Source organism: Carassius carassius, chromosome 6 (genome assembly GCF_963082965.1).
Source record: "Carassius carassius chromosome 6, fCarCar2.1, whole genome shotgun sequence".
Classification (NCBI taxonomy): Eukaryota; Metazoa; Chordata; class Actinopteri; order Cypriniformes; family Cyprinidae; genus Carassius; species Carassius carassius.
Genome location: NC_081760.1, coordinates 39,839,880 through 39,865,302, shown reverse-complemented (window position 1 = coordinate 39,865,302; position 25,423 = coordinate 39,839,880). Strand labels below are relative to the sequence as shown.

At 38.6% G+C, this 25,423-nt stretch overlaps 1 protein-coding gene across 2 annotated transcripts; it reads left to right on the top strand.

Annotated features, from left to right (window-relative positions):
• The first annotated feature begins 7,096 nt into the window (after positions 1-7,096).
• slc27a1b (solute carrier family 27 member 1b) lies at positions 7,097-20,292 on the top strand. Of its 2 annotated transcripts, none has more exons than XM_059553063.1 (13): positions 7,097-7,277; positions 7,940-8,113; positions 8,290-8,684; positions 9,394-9,555; positions 14,273-14,342; positions 14,426-14,517; positions 15,465-15,574; positions 15,986-16,195; positions 16,282-16,408; positions 17,903-18,040; positions 18,123-18,287; positions 19,159-19,305; positions 20,113-20,292. In XM_059553063.1, the coding sequence occupies exons 2-13, from the start codon at positions 7,941-7,943 to the stop codon at positions 20,268-20,270; spliced, it is 1,947 nt and encodes a 648-aa protein (XP_059409046.1). In that variant the 5' UTR covers positions 7,097-7,277; position 7,940; the 3' UTR covers positions 20,271-20,292. The 2 variants fall into 2 exon arrangements, with proteins under 2 accessions (XP_059409046.1, XP_059409047.1); XM_059553064.1 differs by having other exon boundaries at positions 7,097-7,281.
• The last annotated feature ends 5,131 nt before the right edge of the window (positions 20,293-25,423 follow it).

The following is a 25,423-nucleotide window of genomic DNA, read 5'->3' as shown; positions in this document are numbered from 1 at the left end:
TATCCTGTGCTGGTACCCAGCATGCATTGCATCATGATCCTTTTTATTGTCACCATTTTTGAGATTCATATGCTGATTGTTGATGTCTCTTACGAAAATTAACCATGGTTTTACTACAAATAAAACCAAAAAACCATGGTTACTATAGTTAACACAAATTAACTATGGTTTTGCTTAATTAACCATAGTATATCTATGGTATTTGTAGTAAATCTGTGGTTATACAAACGGTGGTTATTACACCAAAAAAACATGGGTTACTACAGTTTTACTATAATAAAACCATGTTTTTTTTTTTTTTTCCGTAAGGACACTGCTGTCCAAAATTTTTAAAACTCAAACTGTTGTTAAATCCATATGTTCTGGTTATCACGTCACTGTTCAATCTTATCAAATTGAAGAAACAAAAAAATTGTGTAATGCACATACTCGCATATTTCAACACCAAATTAATATTTGATTACTATAGCAACGCTTTAAGTCAGTCAGTCTAGTAGATCATGCCAGACAAAAACAGCCACAATCATTTGACTATCAAAATTAATATTGCTGTAACAGATGTATCATAAAAAACAAATATAGCAATGAAACAAAATTTAAAGTATAAATGTCAAGGGTCAGGAGCCCAACTAAAGCAAACACTGATCTCCACAATGGTGATGTCAAACGAAACAGTAACATTATCACCTAAATCTCTGTAATTCTCAATAAGATCTTTTGATCTCTGATCTGATAGAAATAAAGTCAGTCTGGTTAGTAATGAGTGAAGTTGGTAAAGCTGTTTGTGGATTGTTTAAATCTTCAGTTGTTTTAATCTAAGGCTGTGGCTGAAGTCAGTTGTAGTTCTTGTGTTTGTCTTGTTTCTCTTTTCTTCAGTGATTCTGCTCGTTAACAGCAGCTGTTCATCAGTGTCTGAATTCACTGATTAGTTTTCATTCTCTCTGTCAGGTGGACTATATTAGTAAACTCATGTAGGGAATAGTGAATGAGGGTGTAGGGTGTGATTAGAAACACAGACGCTGAGTGTCGACTTTGAACGTTGTTAATTTACGATATATAGCAGCAGGCTACCTTCTCGAAAATGATGAATATTAGCCAGAATGCACTGTTTTAATTAAAAACAGTATGTTACTGTCGAAATTTGGCTGTTTTTTACAGCGATTTTTAAATGTATATGTATAGCACATATAAATTGAGCTTCAGCGGAAGATTACGAGCTGCTTGTCTTTATCTTTAAAGAGCGCTCCGTGCATATGGTCAGCTGTGTAGTAAAAACTTTTTGCTCGTGATTTAGTGATCCAGGAAAGTCGAATCCGTGTATAGCTTGCCAACTTCACAGAACTAAGATGTCCTTAAAATGTTTGTGATTTAAAATGCATGTAAAACAGTTGTAAAACACTTCCGGCGGAGAGTACGCTGGTGCATGTTGGCTGCCGCTTCTCTGTCCTTTTTATTTCCTTTTTATTTTTGTAACCTACATTCTAAATTAAGTTTTTCTTAAATATTAGTTGGTGTGTTTCACACTGCTTTTAATGATACTGGAGTTCTACTGTGGAGTTTTCGATGTGCGCTTGTTTGATCGGATTTGACAGCGTGGGAACGCTGATCTTGTCAACTGGGAACGCTTTGTGTGACTGTTTTCTGTGCTGCTGTATGACATACTGGACTCTGGATTCTACTTCAAGTAACCCAAATCGGATTTCTCTGTTTCTATCATCATGCGGATATCTCTGATATCTATTGTCATCATCATTTTGACCCTGTCTGGGTTTCGTGGAGAGCGGGTCCTTCAACACTTGGATTTCATCATGATAAGGTACTCTTTCATTGAACTTCTTTCATTGGAACATCATTTACTTCCTGACGTCTGCGTTCAAAAGACTCTGAAATCATTTGGACTTTTACGTCGACCGAAATATCTGCACAGAGGGTTGCGGCAGATCACTACAGGGACGGGGAGTGGTATTAAAGTGATACGCACTCGGTCTATGGACACAGAAACTAACAAACATTCTCTGCGCGGTGTTTGCCTTGCAAACTTGCGTTATCCACAAATGACTCGTCAGAAATTGCGTCTTGATACTGCGCGATTTGCACATCTAAATGTTCGTTCTCTTAACAATAAGACTGCTCTGCTCTATGATACTATATTGAACAATGCATTGGATATATTTTGTATCTGTGAGACTTAGCACCAACCAAATGACTTCATAAATTTAAATTTGACTACTCCACCGGGATACACATATATTCAAAGGCCACGTCTAAGTGGAAAAGGTGGCGGTCTTGCTGTTATATACAGAGATGAACTATCTGTCACAGAAATTTCTATTCCTTGCATTTCATCATTCGAGTGTGTTGCTTTTAAAATGAATGGTGCTTCTCCTGTTCTTATTGTACTCATCTATCGACCTCCAAAACCTAATTCTTTGTTTTTTAGTGAGCTCTCAGAGCTACTTACATCTGTTAGCTCTGTCTGTCCATCAATTATTCTCACTGGAGACATTAATATCCATGTGGACAATCTTAGAAGTAATCAAACTGTGGAATTTATGGAGGTACTTGACTGTTTTAATATGACAGAGCATGTGAAATTGCCCACTCACAACAAGGGTCACACACTAAACGTGGTGTGTTCTGTAGGGGTGGACATTGTCCAGCTGGACAGCAGTGACTTGTGTATTAGCGATAATAAGCTTCTCACTTTTAACCTAAATGTCCCATCTTTAAGAAATGCTCATAAGAGGGTCATAAATTTTAGAAATGTTAAGAATATTAATGTTGACACTCTCTCATGTATGATATCAGAGCACTCAACAGTTGAAACTGTTGACCACTATAATTCCATTTTGTCATCTGCTTTGGACACGTTAGCCCATAGGAGAACACGTGTCGTTACATTTGCTAAATCATCTCCTTGGTACACTGCTGAGCTCAGGGCTCTTAAAGTGAAAAGCAGACAACTACGTCAACACAAAAAAACAGGTTTAACTGTCCATAAGCTAATGCATGATGACATTTTACGTCAATATGCTGAAGCACTTAAAATAGCAAGAACAAAATACTACTCGTCTGTCATTAGGGATGGTGCTGCAAATCCAAATATGATTTTTAAGACGATTAACAAAATTCTTGCTCCAATTAAACCTTCAATTTGCTTTTCTGTGCAGGAGTGTAACAAATTTCTCATGTTTTTTACGGATAAAATTTTAAGCATCTACAAGTCTATCAATCTTCCATCTTGTTCTGCAATTCCCGAGACCTATCCAGTTACTTTTCCTAAGTTTACATTATCCAATTTTGACTTAGTCACTACTGATTGTATTTCAGAATTGGTGATGGCAATGAACACCACTACCAGTGCCCTTGACCCTATCCCAACATCTGTTCTCAAGGGGTGTCTTTCTTCAATTAGTCCCCTCATTTGTAGCATTGTGAACACCTCACTTACTACAGGTACTGTTCCGAAGGCCTTAAAGGTTGCAGCTATTACACCAGTCCTTAAAAAGCCTGGTTGTGATAAGTCAGACCTATCAAACTATAGGCCTATTTCAAATCTTCCCTTTCTTTCCAAGGTTTTAGAACGTGTGGTTGTAGCACAACTCCACTCACACATGGTATCCAACAAGCTTCTTGAACCTTTTCAGTCTGGGTTTAGAAAGGGACACAGTACAGAGACAGCCTTGGTTCGTGTTATGAATGACCTGCTTGTCTCAGCTGACTCTGGAGCCTCAACCATCTTGGTCTTGTTAGATCTGAGTGCAGCATTTGACACAGTGTGCCATTCTATCCTGCTGAATAGGCTAGAGAGCTGGCTTGGTATTACTGGCACTGTACTGGACTGGTTCAAATCATACTTCACTGATCGTTCCCAGTTTGTTGTCTTGGAAAACAACAAATCGGATAGTGGACAAGTCTGTTCTGGTGTTCCTCAGGGGTCTGTCTTGGGTCCTACATTGTTTAGTGTTTATATGCTTCCTTTGGGGCAAATAATTAGGAAATATGGTCTGGGGTATCATTTTTACGCTGATGATACTCAAATTTACATTAGCTCTAAATCAGACCCAACTGTCACCTCAAAAATTCTCTCGGAATGTGTGCAGGAAATGAAAACATGGATGCATCATACAACCCGAATTCCGGAAAAGTTGGGACGTTTTTTAAATTTTAATAAAATGAAAACTAAAAGACTTTCAAATCACATGAGCCAACATTTTATTCACAATAGAACATAGATAACATATCAAATGTTTAAACTGAGAAAGTTTACAATTTTATGCACAAAATGAGCTCATTTCAATTTTGATTTCTTCTACAGGTCTCAAAATAGTTGGGACGGGGCATGTTTACCATGGTGTAGCATCTCCTTTTCTTTTCAAAACAGTTTGAAGACGTCTGGGCATTGAGGCTATGAGTTGCTGGAGTTTTGCTGTTGGAATTTGATCCCATTCTTGCCTTATATAGATTTCCAGCTGCTGAAGAGTTTGTGGTCGTCTTTGACGTATTTTTCGTTTAATGATGCGCCAAATGTTCTCTATAGGTGAAAGATCTGGACTGTAGGCAGGCCAGGTTAGCACCCGGACTCTTCTACGACGAAGCCATGCTGTTGTTATAGCTGCAGTATGTGGTTTTGCATTGTCCTGCTGAAATAAACAAGGCCTTCCCTGAAATAGACGTTGTTTGGAGGGAAGCATATGTTGCTCTAAAACCTTTATATACCTTTCAGCATTCACAGAGCCTTCCAAAACATGCAAGCTGCCCATACCGTATGCACTTATGCACCCCCATACCATCAGAAATGCTGGCTTTTGAACTGAACGCTGATAACATGCTGGAAGGTCTCCCTCCTCTTTAGCCCGGAGGACACGGCGTCCGTGATTTCCAACAAGAATGTCAAATTTGGACTCGTCTGACCATAAAACACTATTCCACTTTGAAATAGTCCATTTTAAATGAGCCTTGGCCCACAGGACACGATGGCGCTTCTGGACCATGTTCACATATGGCTTCCTTTTTGCATGATAGAGCTTTAGTTGGCATCTGCTGATGGCACGGCGGATTGTGTTTACCGACAGTGGTTTCTGAAAGTATTCCTGGGCCCATTTAGTAATGTCATTGACACAATCATGCCGATGAGTGATGCAGTGTCGTCTGAGAGCCCGAAGACCACGGGCATCCAATAAAGGTCTCCGGCCTTGTCCCTTAAGCACAGAGATTTCTCCAGTTTCTCTGAATCTTTTGATGATGTTATGCACTGTAGATGATCAGATTTGCAAAGCCTTTGCAATTTGACGTTGAGGAACATTGTTTTTAAAGTTTTCCACAATTTTTTTACGCAGTCTTTCACAGATTGGAGAGCCTCTGCCCATCTTTACTTCTGAGAGACTCTGCTTCTCTAAGACAAAGCTTTTATAGCTAATCATGTTACAGACCTGATTTCAATTAACTAGATGTTCTCCCAGCTGAATCTTTTCAAAACTGCTTGCTTTTTTAGCCATTTGTTGCCCACGTGCCAACTTTTTTGAGACCTGTAGCAGGCATTAAATTTTAAATGAGCTAATTAAGTGGATAAAAGTGTAAAATTTCTCAGTTTAAACATTTGCTATGTTATCTATGTTCTATTGTGAATAAAATATTGGCTCATGTGATTTGAAATTCCTTTAGTTTTCATTTTATTAAAATTTAAAAAACGTCCCAACTTTTCCGGAATTTGGCTTCTAAGACAGAGATTCTACTCATTGGCACACCAGCAGCTACTCGCAAAGGAAATCATTTTAATTTGACCATAGATGAAAGTGTTTTAGCTCCATCTACTAGCGCTCATAACCTTGGTGTGATTTTTGACGCTCATCTAACATTAGACTCTCACATTAAGATTGTTACCAAATCTGCATTCCACCATCTAAGAAACATTGCAAAAATTAGGCCGTACCTTACTCTACCTGACGCGGAAAGGCTAATTCATGCATTTGTTACTTCTAGGATTGATTATTGTAATGCGCTTTTTGTCGGTTTACCTGTCAAATCTATTAAACGCTTGCAGTATATCCAGAATTCAGCAGCACGCGTGCTTACATATACATCATCTCGTCAGCACATTACAGGTGTGCTTTATAGTTTACATTGGCTACCTGTCCAGTCGCGTATTGCTTTTAAAACTCTCACATTAACTTATAAAGCTATGCACGAAACAGCTCCTTCTTATATCTGTGATTTAGTTAGCCTGCATACGCCTTCTCGTTCCCTCCGGTCTACGGATTCTCTAACTCTTCAGCAGCCCCCCTGCAGATTAAAATCTATGGGGGAAAGAGCGTTCTCTGTTGCGGCACCCAGGTTATGGAATGCACTTCCTTTTGCTATTAGGGATGCTCCTACATTAACCAGTTTCAGGAAGTTGTTAAAAACACATCTTTTTAAAATTGCTTATTTTAATCATGAATAGTATTTTACTGTGTTGTATTGTAATGATTATTTTGTATTACTCTTGTACTTTTGTATTTTACTTGTTTTCTTTGTAGCGCTTTGGTTTTAGAAAAGCGCATTATAAATAAAATGTATTATTATTATTATTTATTATTATTATTAAAACAGGCATCTTAAAGACGTATGTCAGAAGTTTGTACACAGCAGATGCTTTCCAGAACAGACCTCTTGCAGATGCGTTAAATAATGTTTATTATCATTATTATCATTTTAAAGATACAATTGAGTAAATATTTATTCCAGCATCAGAGAGGTTGAGAAAAAGCTAATTTGTTAAAATAATAATAAAAAAAAAAAAAAACTTGAATGAACTTGAACTGGAATCTTATCTCCTGGTGGGAAATCAAAAGAGAGAAGCATTCATGTGTCACAGATCTTAAGGGCAAATAAACTTATTGCGTAATAAATGCATTGCGAGGTGTTTTGATCAATGAGTCATCGACAGAGAACCCTCATTTCTCAGAGGCTCGAGTTCTGACAGGACCCCAAAACAGCCAGTCTAGACTCGCAGAATCCGGAGAACCTGCAGACCCCTGACTGACAGCTGTGTCCTCCCATCAGAGCGCAGCGCGTGCATGCGGAGGCGGGGCTTCCAGACTGAGGTTCGCGCACTGCGTGTCAAGCGAGAGTTCACGGGAGTAAATCCGTCGTTATGTGTCATCTCTCCGCGGTCGTCTAGCGGTCGCGCACATTACTCGGTTACTTCCCATCGGCTCTGTGAAGGTGTCCGGCGTTTCTCTGGGATTATTTCCGCCCGAGGACTGACCAGAGAAAACTAAACAGGCTGATCGCAGGCAAGTGCGTTTCATGAGCAGCGCTGTTATCGACCTACTCTTTCTCTTATAATTACTATTTGCACTCATGCAATGCTAGTTCAGACTTTAAAGTTTATTTCATATATCTGGTTGAGCATTCAGTTTTTGTATTCTTTAATTTTGTTTGTGGGGGGGGGGGGGATTATAATTTTATTTAACTTTAAATAATACTTTAAATCACTATATATCTAAATCTTAAATATTAATTTTAGAGAATATTTGATTTTTTTTTCAAATGTTTCATATGGAAATGAGATGTGATGTCAGTGTGACAGAGTTTTAAGATCTGGAAGGTCATTAATTTATGTTATATTTTCTAAGTGTAAATTTATGAGTATTTTATTACCAAATCCAATCATTATTGGTGAATTATAACTTAACTTAATATATAGCTAGTAGATTTGTTTTTGCAAGTTCAAGGCTTATGCAGCTGTTTCTTCCCCAAAATTGAAAATGTGTCATTGCCATCACTTAAAAGTGTGCTGAAGAATAATACATAATTGTAGATCTTTTTTTATAATCAGAATCAAATTATAGGTTAAAATGCAGAAGACTGTTTATATAGGGAAAGTTTTTTCAGTTTTCACCTTTTAGAAGTACAGATAGCTACTCCATGTAGTCTGTGGTCTTCTCTCGTCCAGGATGGGTGCTGGAGACGGGTTTCGTGGCCCTCTGGCGGTGATCACTGCTGGGTCACTGAGCGTGCTGGGCCTCTCGTGGTTCTGGAGTTTGCTGGCTCTAATAGGAGTTTATTTATGTTCTGGAGGATGGATGTTTCTCTATGTGGCTGCATGCACCATCAAGAGAGACATTGTGTGAGTATAACCTATTATCTCTTACTCTCTTCAATCATATTGTTTGGCCCAGTGTGTACAATCTAAAAGGTATGATGTAGAGAAAACTGACTTGGACACATTTACTATTAGTCATGATGAGACCTGTTAAAATAGAACCACTAAACACATATTTAGCTCTTCTTTCTCTCCTCCAGGGGTCTGCGCATACTGTTGCGTGTGAAATATATCATGCAGCATTACATTAGTACGCGCAGCACCGTCCCGTCTATCTTCGCCCAGCGGGTGGCGCTCCACCCGGACAAGCCGGCTCTGGTGGAGGAGTCCACGGGCGAGGTGTGGAGCTTCTCTGAGCTGGACCGGCGGTCGAACGCTGTGGCTCAGTGGGCCGTGGCGCAGGGCTGGAGGTCAGGCGATGTGGTGGCCGTCTTCATGGAGAGCCGGCCGCTCATGGTGGCGCTGTGGCTCGGTCTGGCTAAAGTGGGCGTGGAGCCGGCACTCATCAACTTTAACCTGCGACGCGATTCGTTGATCCACTGCATGGGCGTGTCTGGAGCACGAGGGATGGTGTTCGGGGCAGAGCTTCTGGATGGTGAGAATGCACACGTGTTCAAGTGGGTATAACTGCAGACTGGAGATCTTCAAAATATGGCGCGAACTCCAAAATTGGGCAGAACCTCTAAAACGGGGCGGGGTATCCTTTCGCATAGATTTTCATCATTGGCTGTGGCTTCAGCCAATTGTCACTGACTTAAATTTCAAAATAAAACTTTATAAATTAAACATTGTTTCTAGTTCCTCTAAAGTAAATGATGCTATAGAAATAAACATTCTCCATGAGAGCAGAGGCCAAGGCTCGTGGCCAGTGGTGTTTGGACCCAAGTCTGAACCTCTGCTTCATAATCACTCAGGAGCGTCCCAGCGGAGGGGGAAGATTTTACTCTATCACTTTATTCCAAGCAACGGGGCCGTCCCGGGACACGAAATTCGTAGGCTAGGAGGGGGTAGTGATGCTAGGTGTAACTAAAACACCTAGGGGGGATTGTGCATGCATGTCATGTGCCTGTCTCTCAATGGGAGAAAATCCCATTTTGGAGCTCCCACCACGTTTTGGAGTTCCCGCCCCTATTTGGAGATCTCCAGTCTGCAGTTATACCCTTCTCCACGTGTTTGGTGTGTGATAGAGTAATATAGAATTTAATATATATATATACTGTGTATACTGTATATGATAAATTTGCAATAAATAATAAACGTAATAAGAAATAAATCAAAGTCTGTGGGTGTGTGTGTGTCTGCAGTGGTGTTGGAGGTGAAGGAGTCTCTCAGCTCTCTTTCTCTCTTCTGTACTGGTTCGGCTGCGGACCAGTCTTTGGATTCGCTGTCAGCTCAGAATCTGGACGTGCTGCTGGCTTCATCTCCTGACACACCGCCCGCTGTCACACACAGCAAGGGCTTCAACGGTCTGTATGAGCGTGTGTGTGTGTGTGTGTGTTTATGGATGATGTGCTGCATATTTCTGTGTGTGAGTGAGTTTATTTTACAACAGGTAAATGTCTCCACATGTCTTCAGACATATTTTAGATGCTTGTTATCGTCAAGACATATTTCATAGGAAAAAAAAAAATCTGAGAAATTATAATTTGCCTAAAGAAAACAAACCCTGTTGAAAACTCTTTTTTAAACTTTTTGACATTGTAATAATAATAATAATAATAATAAAAATAATAATAGTTATTATTATTGTTGTATTTGTGACATTAAAATACAGCACATTTTTCTTTTTGAGTTTTAGTATTGTAATTCTTCTACTACATTAGTACTACATCTACTACATTACTATTTTATATATACTGTATTTATTCATCTACTGTAATTTTTTTTATATAGCACCATTTAAAACAACATAAGTTGACCAAAGCTCTTTACAACAATAAATAGAAAATCTGACAATAGTAATAAAATATAATAACAACTTATTATAATAACAACTGTTATTTGTAATATTACATACTTATTGTTTTACATATTGATTTTCATTAGATTATCATTATATTTTCATTATATCATTTACAATCTGCATAATTGAATATAACCATGATTAATTAATCATTTTATAACAGTAATTTTATTTGTACAATATGTTTTATTTCATGTGATTTTTCTTTGTTATATATCATGAGAATATTGTGACAATGTTGAAAATATTAATATTAGTATTATCTTGTTTATTTTATACATTATGTGTACATTATTTAAATTGGCATAAATAAATCATCATAAATATGATCATGATGAATAAACGCTTTTACAATGTAATATTTAATATGCATTTAAAGCAATATATCTTTAAATACAATTATTTACAACATATAAAGTAAAATACACTTGTTTTCTTTTGGGAGCTTAGTTGCTAAGTGTAAAGATTTCACAATGCTAAAAATCTCAATTGTCTTAAAAAAAGTCTACATTTGTTTTTAATGCTCAGTCTAATTCTTGATTCTTGCTTGTGAGTTTGGGTTATATGTGTGCCGGACGTGTTTTTGGCTGGTTGTGTGAAATTCACCCCTTTACAAAGAGAGAGAGAGAGAGAGAAAGAGAGAGAGAGGGGCAGTGGTATTATGTGTGTTTTCAGTGAGTGAGTGAGCAAGTGTTAAAGTGGGGAAAAGGTTACATACCAGCCAAATGCAGCGCCTGAAAGAGAGAGAGAGAGAGACTGAAAGAAAGTCTGAGCTACAAAAGCAGATCGTGTGGGAAAAAAAAAAAACAATAAAGGGAGAAAGAGGGCAGAAAACAGATCCGGTTCCTGAGGAGACACAGAAATCATGATCAGGAGATTCAAGAGAAAGACACCAGTGTCTTACACAGACAGACTGATAGACAGAGGGCTTGTAAATGTGTCAGAGAGTGAACGGTCATTGCTTAATTGACTTCTGACCCAGTCAGATGGCCTGATCCTATACGTGTGTGTGTTTAGTTTATTTGGGTTCAATCGTGTCCAGACGTGAATCAGATCTGACACAACCTCCCTTAGGGATGCCCAGCAGCTTCTTCAGCTGGAAACATAAATCATACAGTGCATTCCTGACCTTTCCCCCATAATGTATATGTGGGATACAGTTTGATTCACGTCATTTGTTACACAACCTATGTAGTCAATTATGATTTTGATGTGTGTAGAGTGAGTTTACGTCAATCACATTGTGTAAATCACATTGAATAAACAAGGTTTTTACAGTCATGAAAAACCTGAAAATATAAGGGAATATTTGTTGATTTACAGGCCTGGAAATTAGAAAATCTTAAAAAGTCTTTAAATGTTTTTGTTTTGTGAATATTGCTTTTTAAAGGGATGTGACATACAGCCAAGTATGGTGACCCATACTCGGAATTTGTGCTCTGCGTCTAACCCATCCAAAGTGCACACACACAGCAGTGAACACACACACACTGTGAACACACACCCGGAGCAGTGGGCAGACATTTATGCTGCGGCTCCCGGGGAGCAGTTGGGGGTTCAGTGCCTTGCTCAAGGGCACCTCAGTTGTGATATTCTGCCATACAGCGGAAGCTCAGCAACTGTGGCGAGGGGACTCACGTTTCCGTTCCCTCCTCAGGGAACGAGGGTTACCATACATAACAGAGACGTTCCCCTTCGTCAGATCACTACAACGTGAGTCAGAAGTTTTTCTCAAGAATTGGTATATCTAGCAAAACGCTATGGCTGCTAGCCCTTCCAGCGTTCTGCTTGAGCCTCCTGGCCTGACCCCAGTGTGGGGCGGAAACAGGGCATATATCTGTCAGCGATGCACCTTAAACCAGTGCCCAGGAGGAAGCAACACTTCTAGTCGAGTGTGCTCGCCACCCGAACGGGCAAAGCACACCTTACACTTCGTAGGCCAAGGCGATAACATCCACTATCCAGTGGGCCATCCTCTGCTTGGAGACAGCTTTTTCCTTCTGCTGGCCATGAGAGACAACATGAGAGTCGGCTGGCCCGAATTCTAGGTACAATTCGTCGATCGAAAATGCTTGCAGGTCCCCTACCCTCGTGATGGAAACCAGAGCAGTCAGGAGCGCTGTCTTTATTAGGGTTGGGTATCGAAAACCGGTTCCATTTTAGAACCGTTTGCAAATTTCCAAGAACTGGGTATTCGATAAGACACATTCATTTCGATTCTGCTTAATGATTCCTGCATTCACATTTCAATTTGATTAAAAACGATTAAGTGCAGAAACTTGATAAAATTCAAACGATACCCAACCCTAGTCTTTAGTGACAGGAACTTTAACTCAACTGACTGCAACAGTTTAAAGGTAGGTCCCTGCAGTGTGCTGAGCACCAGAGACAGGTCCCATGAGAGTATCGGTGGATTTAGTGTCCTCGCTCCCCTCAGGAACCTGACGATCAGGTCATGCTTTCCCAGTGACTTTCAACTGCATCGTTATGTGCGGCAATAGCGGCAACATACACTTTGAGGGTGGAGGGAGTCAGCCTTCGCTCCAACCCATTTTGCAGCAACAAAGTACGACTCTGATCGGACATCTTCGGGGATCTTCCTGGTGCGAAGAAAAGAGATCATCTGTGCAGGGGAGAGTTGGTTTTTGTCCCAGTTGACCTGAAGGCCCAACAGGCTGAGGTGACGGAGCACCATGTCCCTGTGTTCGCACAACTGCTCTCGAGCCCAAGCCAGGATCAGCAAGACATTGAGATAGTTGAGAAAACGAATGCCGTGTTCTCGAAGTGAAGCAATGGCTGTCTCCATGACTTTCATGAATACAATACGCAAACCGCAGGAACGGTCTGTGTCAATGAAGAATTGAGACATGAAAGTACACATCCTTCAGGTCGATCGCTGCAAATCAATCCTGGGGACGGATGCATTCGAAAATGTGTTTTTGCATGAGCTTGAACGGGAGCTTGTGCAGGGCCCAATTCATGGTTCGCAGGTCCAAAATTGGCCGTAACCCATCGCCTTTCTTGGGTACAATGAAGTAGGGGCTGTAGAACCCTGTCCTCATATCGGCTGGAGGAACCGGCTCAATCACATCCTGTAGGACATCGATCTCTGCCCGCAAGACAGGGGCATCGCAACTCTGCACAGAGGTGAAGTGGATGAACCTGAACTTGGGAGGGTGCCGGGCGAACTGAATCGCATAGCCGAGTCTGCTGGTATGGATGAGCCAGCGAGATGGGCAGGGAAGTGTTTGCCAGGCTCCCAGACACTTTGCAAGCGGGACCAACAGGACCACAGACGTATCTGGGGTGGGGCAGCGAGGTGGAACACAGGGACTCGGCTCGGGAGGCACTGGGGCGGCCCAAAGCGGAGTCTGAGGGTGTTGTACCACAGAGGGTGCGTGGGAAGGCTTGGTGGCGTCCCTGAACCGCATACTGTTGCCCGCTGGAAGCGTCGCTACTGCAATCCATGCCCTCATGACCCAGAGATGGAAGAAATTGCTTTTACTGAAAAGGTGGAGCAGCTTCCTCCAACTCTGAGTCGCCCGTCTCGGGGCTGCTTGCCCTTACGCTTGCTGATTGATTTAGCGGAGGCCTTGGCGGGCTGGGCACTCCTTTTGTGGCAGGCCACCTGTTGCCTCCGGGGGTATCTCCACGCAACCCTTAGCTGCTCCGCCATCGAGGGTAGTGAGGGAGGAAGAGGCACCAGAGCGGTTCCGGGCAGAAAAAGGTGCCGTCCATGTCCTGGTAACCTCCTCATGCACTTCCGGAAAGCAAGGCACTGGGGCAGGGCGCTGAGAACCAGCACGGGCCGCCCGAGATACCAATCATCCAGCAGCAAAGGTTCAAGACACAGTTGGGGGTTCCCCTTAAGCCTGACACCAACACAGAGGCTTTCTCGCAGAGACTTATAATCACCGTTGTAGAATCTTGCAAGAGACAGGAACAGCATTCACTGTCTGGCTCCGAAGCGAAAGTCAAGTATGCGAATACACCTATTGTTTGTTATATACTCGCGCTACGATGCACAGCAGCTGGTGCAATTATCGCATGCCAATATGCATCACTCGAAGTAGATAGGCTCTCGCAAGCGATCCCCATTCGTCAGAATCACTTCTGACTCACATTGTAGTGATCTGATGAAGGGGAACTACAGAAGTGTATGATACAGTATGAACTCATTTTGACGTTGTACGGTGTTTGACACATGTTTTTCATCTCAGACAGGTTATTTTACATCTACACCTCAGGAACGACGGGTTTACCTAAAGCTGCCATCATAGTTCACAGCAGGTTTGTGCAATACTGTTCTTAAAATATCAAGCAAACATGTGTGCAGCTGTTTCACTCTGTGTTTGTGTGCACTGTGTAAACAGGTACTATCGCATCGCTGCATTTGGATATTACTCATTTGGTCTGGGGCCAGATGACGTGGTTTACTGCTGCCTGCCGCTCTATCACTCCGCAGGTCTGTGTGCACTACACAAATGTAACATTCAACACAATTTACGTCCTTCACTCATTCTATTCAGCTTATAGATTACAACAGCAGATCACTAAGAATAACTCAATTAACCATTCATTCTTGTGACATCGACCAGGTTGATAAATCACCCCTTAATTTGTTAGTTTCTAATTTATCAATACCATCTGATAACCTGACCGGTTAGTTCACCTAGTGTCAGCTCCACAATCTACTATCAGCCTTGTCAATAGATAAACATTTTGTTATTGTGAGTTTTGAGTAAATATTTTGTAAGATAACTGTTTATTTTACTTCAGCAGTTCTGAATGTCTTATATTACAGCATTTCATCATCAGATATCAACAGTGACTATTTAAAAGCATAAGAATTTTGGATTTCTTTTTTTATCAGTCCATAAATCAGAAATGGTGTCAACAGACAGAAAACAAACACAGCTTCACCTTGTTTTTAGGAATAAAATGTTGAATAAATCAGTGTGAATGAAATATGAACAAACTGCTTAGTAAAATCCTTCAGAATACAGAAAGCAATAAAACTGCTAAGTTTATTGTATTTAAGTGTTGCTGAAATGGAAAAAAAAAAAAACTCACCACATTTAAAGATATACATTTTTAATAAAGTTTTAAGGTTAAAATGTTATATAAATCAGTATGAATGATATATGAACAAACTGCTCAGTATAAGCCTTGAGAATATAGAGATGAATAAAGAGTTTGGTGTGTGTAAGTGCGGCTGAAGTGGAGGTAAAAACTTATTTTGCGAAAATGACCTTTAAAGGTATGTATGTTAAGTATTAAATTAAAAGCTTTCAAGGAACACACTAAGTATAATTTTTAAATGATGAAACTGAATGTGTAGTTTGGTTCACATGAGTTTAGCAGACAGGATCAGTCGAATCAGCCAATCACGTGTCTTCTCTGTGTTTCCAGGTAACATCATGGGTGTGGGTCAGTGCCTGCTGCACGGTCTGACGGTGGTCATCCGCAGGAAGTTCTCCGCCAGCTGTTTCTGGGACGACTGTGTGAAGTACAACTGCACGGTGACGACCTCTGACCTCAGCAACATTAGTCATTAGTTATCTTAGATCTCATATCTAACACTAGATGTTGCACACACAGCAAAGAGAACATATTAAAGTGCAAATAATCATGTAACTATGCATTTAGGGCATTATCTGATTGTTACAGTACATTAAAAGGAAGGAGGAAACACTTCACATATCTTTTGTTGAAGGCAAAATTTTCAGTATTTTAGTGCAAATTTATCTGTCACTGTTTCAATTAAAGGATAACTGACCCTCATCTTTCGTCTAGTGGAAAATATGAGCAAAACCAGCATAATTAGTGCATGATATCAGATATTTCTGCACCAGTATTGAAGGGTTAGTTATTCAGTTAGATTGTTGGTGGTTGATTTTAAGTGTTTAATTTAGGTTGTTGTCTGTTTGAAGGTGGTCCAGTACATCGGTGAAATCTGTCGATATCTGTTATCTCAGCCGGTCCGTCCGTCCGAGTCCCGTCACCAGGTGCGTGTTGCCATTGGCAACGGTCTGCGGCCGAACGTTTGGGAAGATTTTACGAAACGTTTCAACATCCAACGCATCGGTGAGTTTTATGGAGCGACTGAGTGCAACTGCAGCCTCGCCAACATGGACAACAAGGTGTGTGTAAATGTTTACTTGTGCTTGTTATATTTGAAGAGGTGTTGTGTGTGATTTAAGGATGTGTAATGTGCTCTTCTGGCCAGGTGGGGGCGTGTGGCTTCAACAGTGTGATTCTGCCCAGTGTTTATCCCATCAGACTGCTGAGAGCAGACGAGGACACCATGGAGTTAATACGGGACAGTCGAGGACTGTGTGTCCCGTGCAAACCAGGTCAGAAACACACACACAATAACAAACCACAGATATAAAATAATAATAAATAATAATAAAATAATAATAATAATCAACTGTAATTATAACGTTAGTTTCTGATGAATAACAATATTAATTACTTCTAAAAAAATCTTATTGACCAAAACCTTTGAACACTAGTGCATATTTTGCAATAATGACCTGCTGATTTTACGTTATTATCCCTTACTTAATGCAACTAAGTGTGTGAGAGTTGAATGATTAATCTGTCGTGTTTCCAATATTATAGTATTTGCCCGGAAACACAAAACAAACTCAGTATCTGTGTAGTTTTCTGTACACATCCCATGGCAGAGCAAACAAGTGTATTTCAACATTATTTTGAGAGGTCTCCCTTCGTAAATCACACGCTCGGTGCTCTGTGTCCCTGTTTGCTCTTGGAGTTTAAACACATCAGAGATAATGACAGCCGGGGAATCCAGCATATATTATGACTTTGAGAGTGACATAGAGGTTTTTTGTGTCATCATACAGTGTAAATCAAGTGTCATTTTAGTATAATTGAGATATTATTATAGTTTTTATAAATTTTAATTAATATTTTCCATTTAATTTTAAAATGTAATATATATATATATATATATATATATATATATATATACAGTACAGACCAAAAGTTTGGAAACATTACTATTTTTAATGTTTTTGAAAGAAGTTTCTTCTGCTCATCAAGCCTGCATTTATTTGATCAAAAATACAGAAAAAACTGTAATATTGTGAAATAGTATTACAACTTAAAATAATAGTTTTCTATTTGAATATACTTTAAAAAAATAATTTATTCCTGTGATGCAAAGCTGAATTTTCAGCATCATTCCTCCAGCTTCAGTGTCACATGTAACATCAGTCGATCACATGATCATTTAGAAATCATTCTTATATTCTGATTTATTATGAGTGTTGGAAACAGTTCTGCTGCTTAATATTTCTTCAGAACATGTGATACTTTTTTAGGATACTTGATGAATAAAAAAAAAAGAAGCTATGTTTTTCAAATATAAATATTTTGTAATAACAATATACACTACTGGTCAGTAATTTGGGGTCAGTAATTTTTTTCCTTTCTTCTTTTTAAATAAAATCAATACTTTTATTCAGCAAGGATGTGTTAAATTGATAAAAAGTGATAGTAAAGAAAATATATTAGACAGCAGAACTGTTTCCAACACTCATAATAAATGATTTCTAAATGATCATGTGATCGACTGATGTTACATGTGACACTTTACATTACATTAAAAATAGTAATGTTTCCAAACTTTTGGTCTGTACTGTATATATATATATATATACGTGTGTGTGTATTATTTTATTTATATTTTTAATTTCAGTAATGAAATAGAAAATGTCAGTAATGAAAATACTTGATGTATTTATTTGAGTTAACTCTGGTGTAAATATGCACAAGACACAGCTCTACACATGTTTTCTCTTCTGTATTCTCTTGTACAGGAGAACCAGGGATTATTGTTGGCCGAATCAATCCACACGATCCATTACGTCGTTTTGATGGCTACGCGAATCAAGAGGCGACGAGTAAGAAGATCTCTCACAATGTGTTCAGAAAGGGAGACTCTGTGTATGTATCAGGTAAAGCTGCAGTTCTCCAGAGATCAGCTGATGCAGGTGTGTGTGCTCGAAGGATGGCTCTGACTCTGTTCCTCTGGCTCAGGTGATCTGATGGTGATGGATGAGTTCGGGTACGTGTATTTCCGGGACCGAAGCGGAGACACGTTTCGCTGGCGGGGTGAGAACGTGTCCACCACAGAGGTGGAAGGAATCCTGAGCTCTCTGCTGAAGCATACGGATGTGGCCGTCTACGGCGTCTCGGTGCCTGGTGAGTCTGCAGAAACAGTAGATGCTTTATAGAATTAGTTTTTTAATTAAATTAATTTGTGCACGACTGAGGTGCCCTTGAGCATGGCATGGATTCTGAGCATGGGTCAGCAAGCTTGGCTTCATGTCACGTCACTGTCTCTTAATGACAGTGAAAGCACAATCTCTCTGAAGCTCATTTCCACAATTTAAATCTTGTAATTGCAAGTTTTTTATTTTTTATTATTATTTAGATTTATTTATGTATTTATTTTGCGGGATGTTGCAATTTTGACTTCATATCTACCAGTTTTAACATAATATCTGACAACCTGTAATTTGTACCTTTTGTATCTCACAGTTGTGACTTTATAATTTAATGTGACTTTACATATTGTAAAAAGAAAATACACAGGTAAATATGGCAGAATATCTTGCAATTAACACTTTAAATCTCATAATTGTGACTTTATATCTCTCAGTTGTTACTAAATATCTTGAAACATGATTTTAAATCTCCCCATTACACTTTTTTTTTTCATATTGGTAACTATATAACTCAATGCGACTTTAAATGTTACAATTATGTCTTATAGTTGCATCCTACCATCTCCCAGATGTGACTTCATATCTTGAAACGTTACTTTAAATGTCACAATTGCTACTTTTCTTTGCAGTTCTGACTTCATAATTCACTGTGACTTTACCCCAGGTTTCACAAAGCCTAGTCCTAGACTAAAATGCATGTTTAAACTGACATTAAATGCATCTTAAAATATATCAGTGCAATCTTTTTGTCTCAATATGAACACCAGTTATGTTACACATGTGTTTGACGTCTAGGGACACCTGAAGATGTTTAAAGACATTAAAGTGTGTGTCTGGTTCATCAGGTGTGGAGGGGAAGGCAGGAATGGCTGCCATAGTGGACGTGACGAATCACTTCGACTGTGAGACATTTCTCCGAGACGTGCAGAACGCACTGCCCTCATACGCTCGCCCCGTCTTCTTACGACTTTCAGCTGAGGTCGACAAAACAGGTGTCAGAAACAGATCCATGCTCAGTTTCCCTCCGGATTTCTGTTTTCCTCATACACACACTCTTAAAATGATCTTAAATTTAATGGTGAAAAATGTTAATAAGTTAACAGTTCCCTTACTACATACTGTGAAAACTGAAATAGTTATAATGAGGCATTTCATAGTAATTGTACAGTAACATTTAAAGAAGTCTAAGGTTTTTTCTAAGTAACAAAAGTTTTAAGTAAAGTTAACTAAATGCATTTTAAAATGTAACTTTTTTGAGGTAAATAAGTTTTACATTTATTTTTGCTAATTAAATAAATGCATTTTAAATGTAAGATGTTCTATGTAGTAAACTATATAAACGTTTTTCTAAATAGGTTTCTAAATAAGTTTTAAATGTAAGTTTTTCTAAGTAGCTAAATAAGTTACTAAATGTTATAAATGTAAGTCAGTTATATTTCAGTTCTAAGTAAATATATATGTTTTAAATATTTTTTTTCTAAATAACAAAGAACATTTTCACTTATTTTTCTAATTACCTGTATACGTTTTCCTATGTTTAATTCACAGTGAAAACATTTCCAAAATTACATGTCATGGTATTATGTTGTTGTTATATTTTATGTTGTTTAATTATTTTTACCGCATTATTTTTGTGTAACCATGATGGTGTTCTGTATTTGTGAGCACTTTCTATATAGTATTAGTAAAACAAATTAACAAAATATCAGTTTCAGTATCAGTTTTTTCTTCTTTCTTTAGATTTGACTGATTGTTTACAGTATAAAATGTGTAAAATGGTTCATGTCTCTCATCCACAGGCACATTTAAAATCCAGAAGACTCGTTTACAGAAGGAGGGATTCGACCCGCACCAAACCTCAGACCAGCTTTACTTTCTCAACAGCCGTTTGGGGCGATACGAGAGACTGACGGAGGCGCTGCACAGCGCCATCATGCAGCGGAAACTAGCACTATAAGAGACACACAGCCTTTATTGTGTAAATGTCACATTGTTTTACAAAATGATCTAAATAGACTGCAGTCAAGCTCACACTTGTCACGCTGTTGAGTTCGTACTTGAAACTACTAGCTAAGCCTTTTACATTGATAGAGTGCAAAAGATGTCTACTGCCTGATGGATATCACTGAAATAGGTTTTACGAGGTAAACACACGACAGAACGTGATTCAGGGTATCAGTGTGTGATTCTTAAGACTAGTTTTGGAGAGGTTTTCACATTCAGCTGGCCTTGAGAACAGATGTTTTCTCCAGGTGTTACTGACTTACAGCACTTTTAATGCGGTCTTAATTTCAGTCTTTATATATTCACTTCAGACAGGTAATAGTATTACAGATGAACAGGGTGCAAAACATTTCAAATCACACACAATAAGCTTTGCAATTTCAGTGTTAAAAGCAAAACCTTCAGAGAAACTTGGATTTTAATCAAATTAAGTGTATTGAATTTAAAATGTTTTGATGTGACATGTACACAATCATTAACCATTAGCAAATCAGAGTGATGTTTTGGCTATTTTACCTTCACTTGAATGCAGATTTCTTAACAATTGTAATAAATTGAACATAACAATTGTACACTGTTAAGTACATGAGCGTGTTTTTTCAGCTTTAGATAATCTGACATACAGAAACAGCAAGAGAACAAATGATTTGCAACGTGATTTGAACTCTTCTCTTACGCTCATTATCATAGAAACAAAGTTATAGTTCATGCAGCAATGTAAAGTCTTTACACACCTCACTTACTTTCCTCCGTTGAACACAAAAGAAGATATTTTAAAGAAAGTGTATGATTGCTCATTGACTTCCATTATGGCTGAACTATCTCTTGATGTATAACAGATGTGACTCTGGAGCACAGAACCAGTCTTAAGTATATTTGTAGCAATAGCCAAAAAAACACAGTAAGAAGATCATGTTCTATGAAGATCTTTTGTACATTTCCTACAATTTATAAATCAAAACCTAATTTTTAATTAGTAATGTGCATTGCTAAGAACTTAAGAACAAATTTTCTCAATATTTAGATTTTTTGCTCGCTCAGATTCCAGATTTTCAAAGAGCTGCATCTCAGACAAATATTGTCCTCCGAACAAACCACACATCAACGGAGAGATGATTTATTCAGCTTCAGATGATGTATAAGTCTCAGTATCTTAAGACTGGTTTTGTGCTCCAGGGTCACACATGATATGGGTCATCATATGTATAAATATGTATATGCTTTAATTACAGCTGAATCTGAACTTTCTCTGTCTCTGTAGTTATTTTATTGATTCTGTTACTTTCGGTATCTAAACCGGAAATGGTAATTTCTTCTCAGCACTGCAGTAGATTTTGGAAGTATTTTTCATCATTAGTTCATGTTAACAGACACAATGTCTTCTAATAATGCAGAAATGTTGAAATTGACATAAACTAAGACTAGTAAATGCTTGATAAATGTCTATAATTATTAGTACCATGTTAACAAATTTAGCCTTTTTGTAAAATGTTACAAAGATGTAAATCCAAATGTTCCTACCTCGGAGCTGTAAGTGAAAAGCTTACATTGAAAAAGTTGCATTGAAATATTGTAATCTGTGAATTATAGAATATTATCAAACCTGTAATCTGTCATAAAGTTCAAGTATGTGAACACAAAACAGGAAAATGCACATTTGCCAAGTTAAAACAGGCTTTATATGCTGCAGTACTTTATTAAGATGAAAGTAAAATGTCATCATCTTTTTAATAGTATACATTAAGATCAAATCTGTCTAAAGAGCTTCATATTCTATAGCCTTTATTTCAAAGCTTAGTAAAATTGTTTCACTCCATGAATTAGGATATTTCAAAACTTTGCTGTAACCTTGCCACATATAAAAATGTAAATATGCATGCTCAACCAATAAAAAACAATTGAGTTCAAGTTGATTTCATACCTTCAGTGACAATCCTTTAGAAAAAGATGAAGATTCACTGAAAAGGGCTCTTGGACTTACATTCGCAGCTCTGTCTATCTTTCGGTAACTGTAAAAATGCAGCCTGGGCTGAAAACCTGTTTGTCTTGTTGTGCTGCTTCTTTTAAAAGAAAGATCTCTTCCCACAGATCAACATTCACAAGCTCATAGAAAGCTCAGAGAATATACTCGTATTGTGGCGCAGGTTTTGGTCTGACTCCTGAATACCATCAAACCTCTGCAGGAATCAGCAAGTGAACTCACCATCATTCACTCATGTTAATGTATGTTAATGTGCACATCTGGATATTTAGATATTTACTTCTGTAAGTGTAACAGTGCTGTGCACAGGTGTGGATTAATGCACAGACTGAAGCCACGTGTGCAGGGGCCTCGGATTGGACGGACTATATTTTTTAAATATTATTTACAATTTTCTTCAGTGTAAAAAAAAAAAGACCCTCACTGGCCCATAAAGAACAACAAATGAGGATTAGTTGCAGGGCATCTGACAAATAAATGTATTTCATCGGCACCGGTAAGAGTTCACGCAACCGTTAAAACCGTAAGTAAAGCGAGCATGCACATTCAAAAGCGATTTAAATACCCTGCATTTTGTTCGAAGCAGTGGGAGTGGAGTGAATTTTCATGGATGAATTATGGTACAACACTTGAAAAAATAAAAAGTTGTAAATTAATGGTTGAGAGCTGTACATTTACAGTACTTCAGTGGCACCCCTGCTGCCAGTAAATGACTGTTATAACGACACAATTTTTAAGTGTGCTACTATTATTAATAATACAGCTGCTACTTTACTTCTTTCTGCTGCTACCAGAGCTGCTTCCTTAATTATATGCACCATTTGAGCCATCTTCAACAGCAGTTCGTTGACTTGAGCTTGATTGGTTCATTGTTGACTGAGATCTGCCATCACCGCTGATTATTACTGTCCTCTATGTGATCCTTCAGTGGTCTATTCCTCAGTGAATCTGCGTTACTGAACAGAACGATGGTGTGACGCGCAGCTTCTCCAAAGTGCTCCAGAATCCATTTCACGGTCTTCATCTTTTCCTCTGTGTATTTTTCATCCAGTCTGATGACCAGCAGGAACACATGAGGACCAGGAGAGGACACACTTCTCTATTTCAGTCTGCACTTCATTTCTTTCTTTTTGAATCCTGCAGAGCTGGAGTGTCGATTATTGATATGATTCTTCTACCTTTTCTTGTCTCTGTTTTCTCCGATTGTCGAGTCCTCTTTTTTCAGTTTTAAATGCTCAGCGAACACATTTATTTGCAGTGCTCATCTCTCTCTTGCTCTTTCTTGATCTGCATGATTGATGAAGGACTGACTGAACACAGGTTAACTCTCCTTATATGAAAATGTGATCACATGTCTGCAGTTTCTTCTGTTTAAATTGAACTTTTCAGAGATATTAATAATAATAATAAATCTTTGTCACTCTAAATAAAAAGTTTCAATTTACTTAGATACAATAAAACTTACTTCTAATTTGTTTAATATGTTAGCACATTTACATTTGTGAATAGGAAAAGCAAACCAACTACTACAGCAGCTTGCTCAGGTTAACTCCATTATGTTTACTGCTAATTAAAAGTGAATTGTGCTTCTAATAAAATTGCTTGCTTCATTAGCAAACCAAGACTGAGATGCCAATTGAATTAATGCTACAAAATAATGTTCCACATCACTTTTGCATCTGCAGTTAAAGGTCCCGTTCTTCGTGATCCCATGTTTCAAACTTTAGTTAGTGTGTAATGTTGTTGTTAGAGTATAAATAATATCTGTAAAATTCTAAAGCTCAAAGTTCAATGACAGCGATCATTCTACTTCCTCTAGTTCCTGCGGTAATGACGTCACTAAGGCTACGTTCACACTGCAGGCTGAAACGACCCAATTCCGATTTTTTGGCCCCTATACGACCTGTATCTGATCTATAATGCACAGAAGAAATCAAACAACAACAAAAATGACATTAGCCTATAACTCGCTATGTCCATGAAATTATTGAAAATGTGATTATTTAATATAATCAGAGTATGAGAAAGGAAATAAAAAGGATGTATCAGTATTGTTTTAATTTATATAGCATGACAAGACAATTATTGTTGATAATTATGTCATGCAGTTAATAAATGACACCGCAGTAGGCTAATGTGTCTGATGTGTGCCATTTCAATTTTTATGAAACTTTCATTTTCTTTTCTACATTGCAAAGCATATATATATATCCTCCTCTTTATTTCAGGAAAATATGCTGCTCCTCATTGTTTTAAAGTGAAGAAATGGAAGAAAACAGTTGCGTAATGCATTAAAACAACTCAGTAAACAAATTATTAATAAAGCATTCTATTCAGTTCAGTTTTAATTGTGTATCTGCTCGACCGGTTACTTCCTAAGAACTGGCTCAAAAGAACGATTTTGTCAGGAGAAAGCAGGCTGGATTCAGATGCGGGTAAACTCAAGGCTTTATTCGAAACAGAGGAGAAGAGTCACGGTTCACAGGTTTCACTCGCAGTGACAGGATGAGAAGCAGATGAGTCACGTTTCACAGAAGTACGTATAACCGCCGGACCGGAGGGATGAACAGCTGGAAGCTACTAGGAGCTCAAGGCTTGTAAGAACAAGGGCAGAGGAATCAACTAAACACACTGGAGCCTGAGGACAAGACACGACAAGGTGAGTTCAAAGAGCTGCTAGAGGATCGGAGCTATTGGTTTGAATAACAACAGTCTGACAATAGACAGAGAAACACAGGGAATAATAAAGGGGAAAAAATTAGAAGGACATAGAGAACAGGTGGCGAGCAATTAAGGTTAACAACGGGGAAACAAGGGAGGCGGGGAAAACACAAACAGGCAGACGTGGTGAGCTGTCAAACAATCCCAACACACACACACCCACACCAAAAAGACAGGTGATTAGCCCCGAGACCCGACAGATTTGTTCAAGAACTGAACATCACTAACCATATGTGCTCTGAGCAGTGTTCATTTAACACTTAGAATTGCTATTAATATGTTTATATGCTTATACAGTATGTTTCTTTCACACATTTAATCACACTTAACGCCCTGTTCATGGCTGGAACCGTTCAGAGAAAGAGGAAGCAGAAATGTCAGAGGAGGATGTACTTTTAACCATA

What these genes read in the sequence shown, in the direction of transcription:
- slc27a1b (XM_059553063.1), top strand. Translation starts at nt 7,941, where the DNA reads ATGGGTGCTGGAGACGGGTTTCGTGGCCCTCTGGCGGTGATCACTGCT. An exon ending in ACCATCAAGAGAGACATTGT is followed by an intron (nt 8,114 to 8,289) that starts GTGAGTATAACC and finishes TCTCTCCTCCAG; the next exon opens with GGGTCTGCGCATACTGTTGC. An exon ending in GCCGCTCTATCACTCCGCAG is followed by an intron (nt 14,518 to 15,464) that starts GTCTGTGTGCAC and finishes CTGTGTTTCCAG; the next exon opens with GTAACATCATGGGTGTGGGT.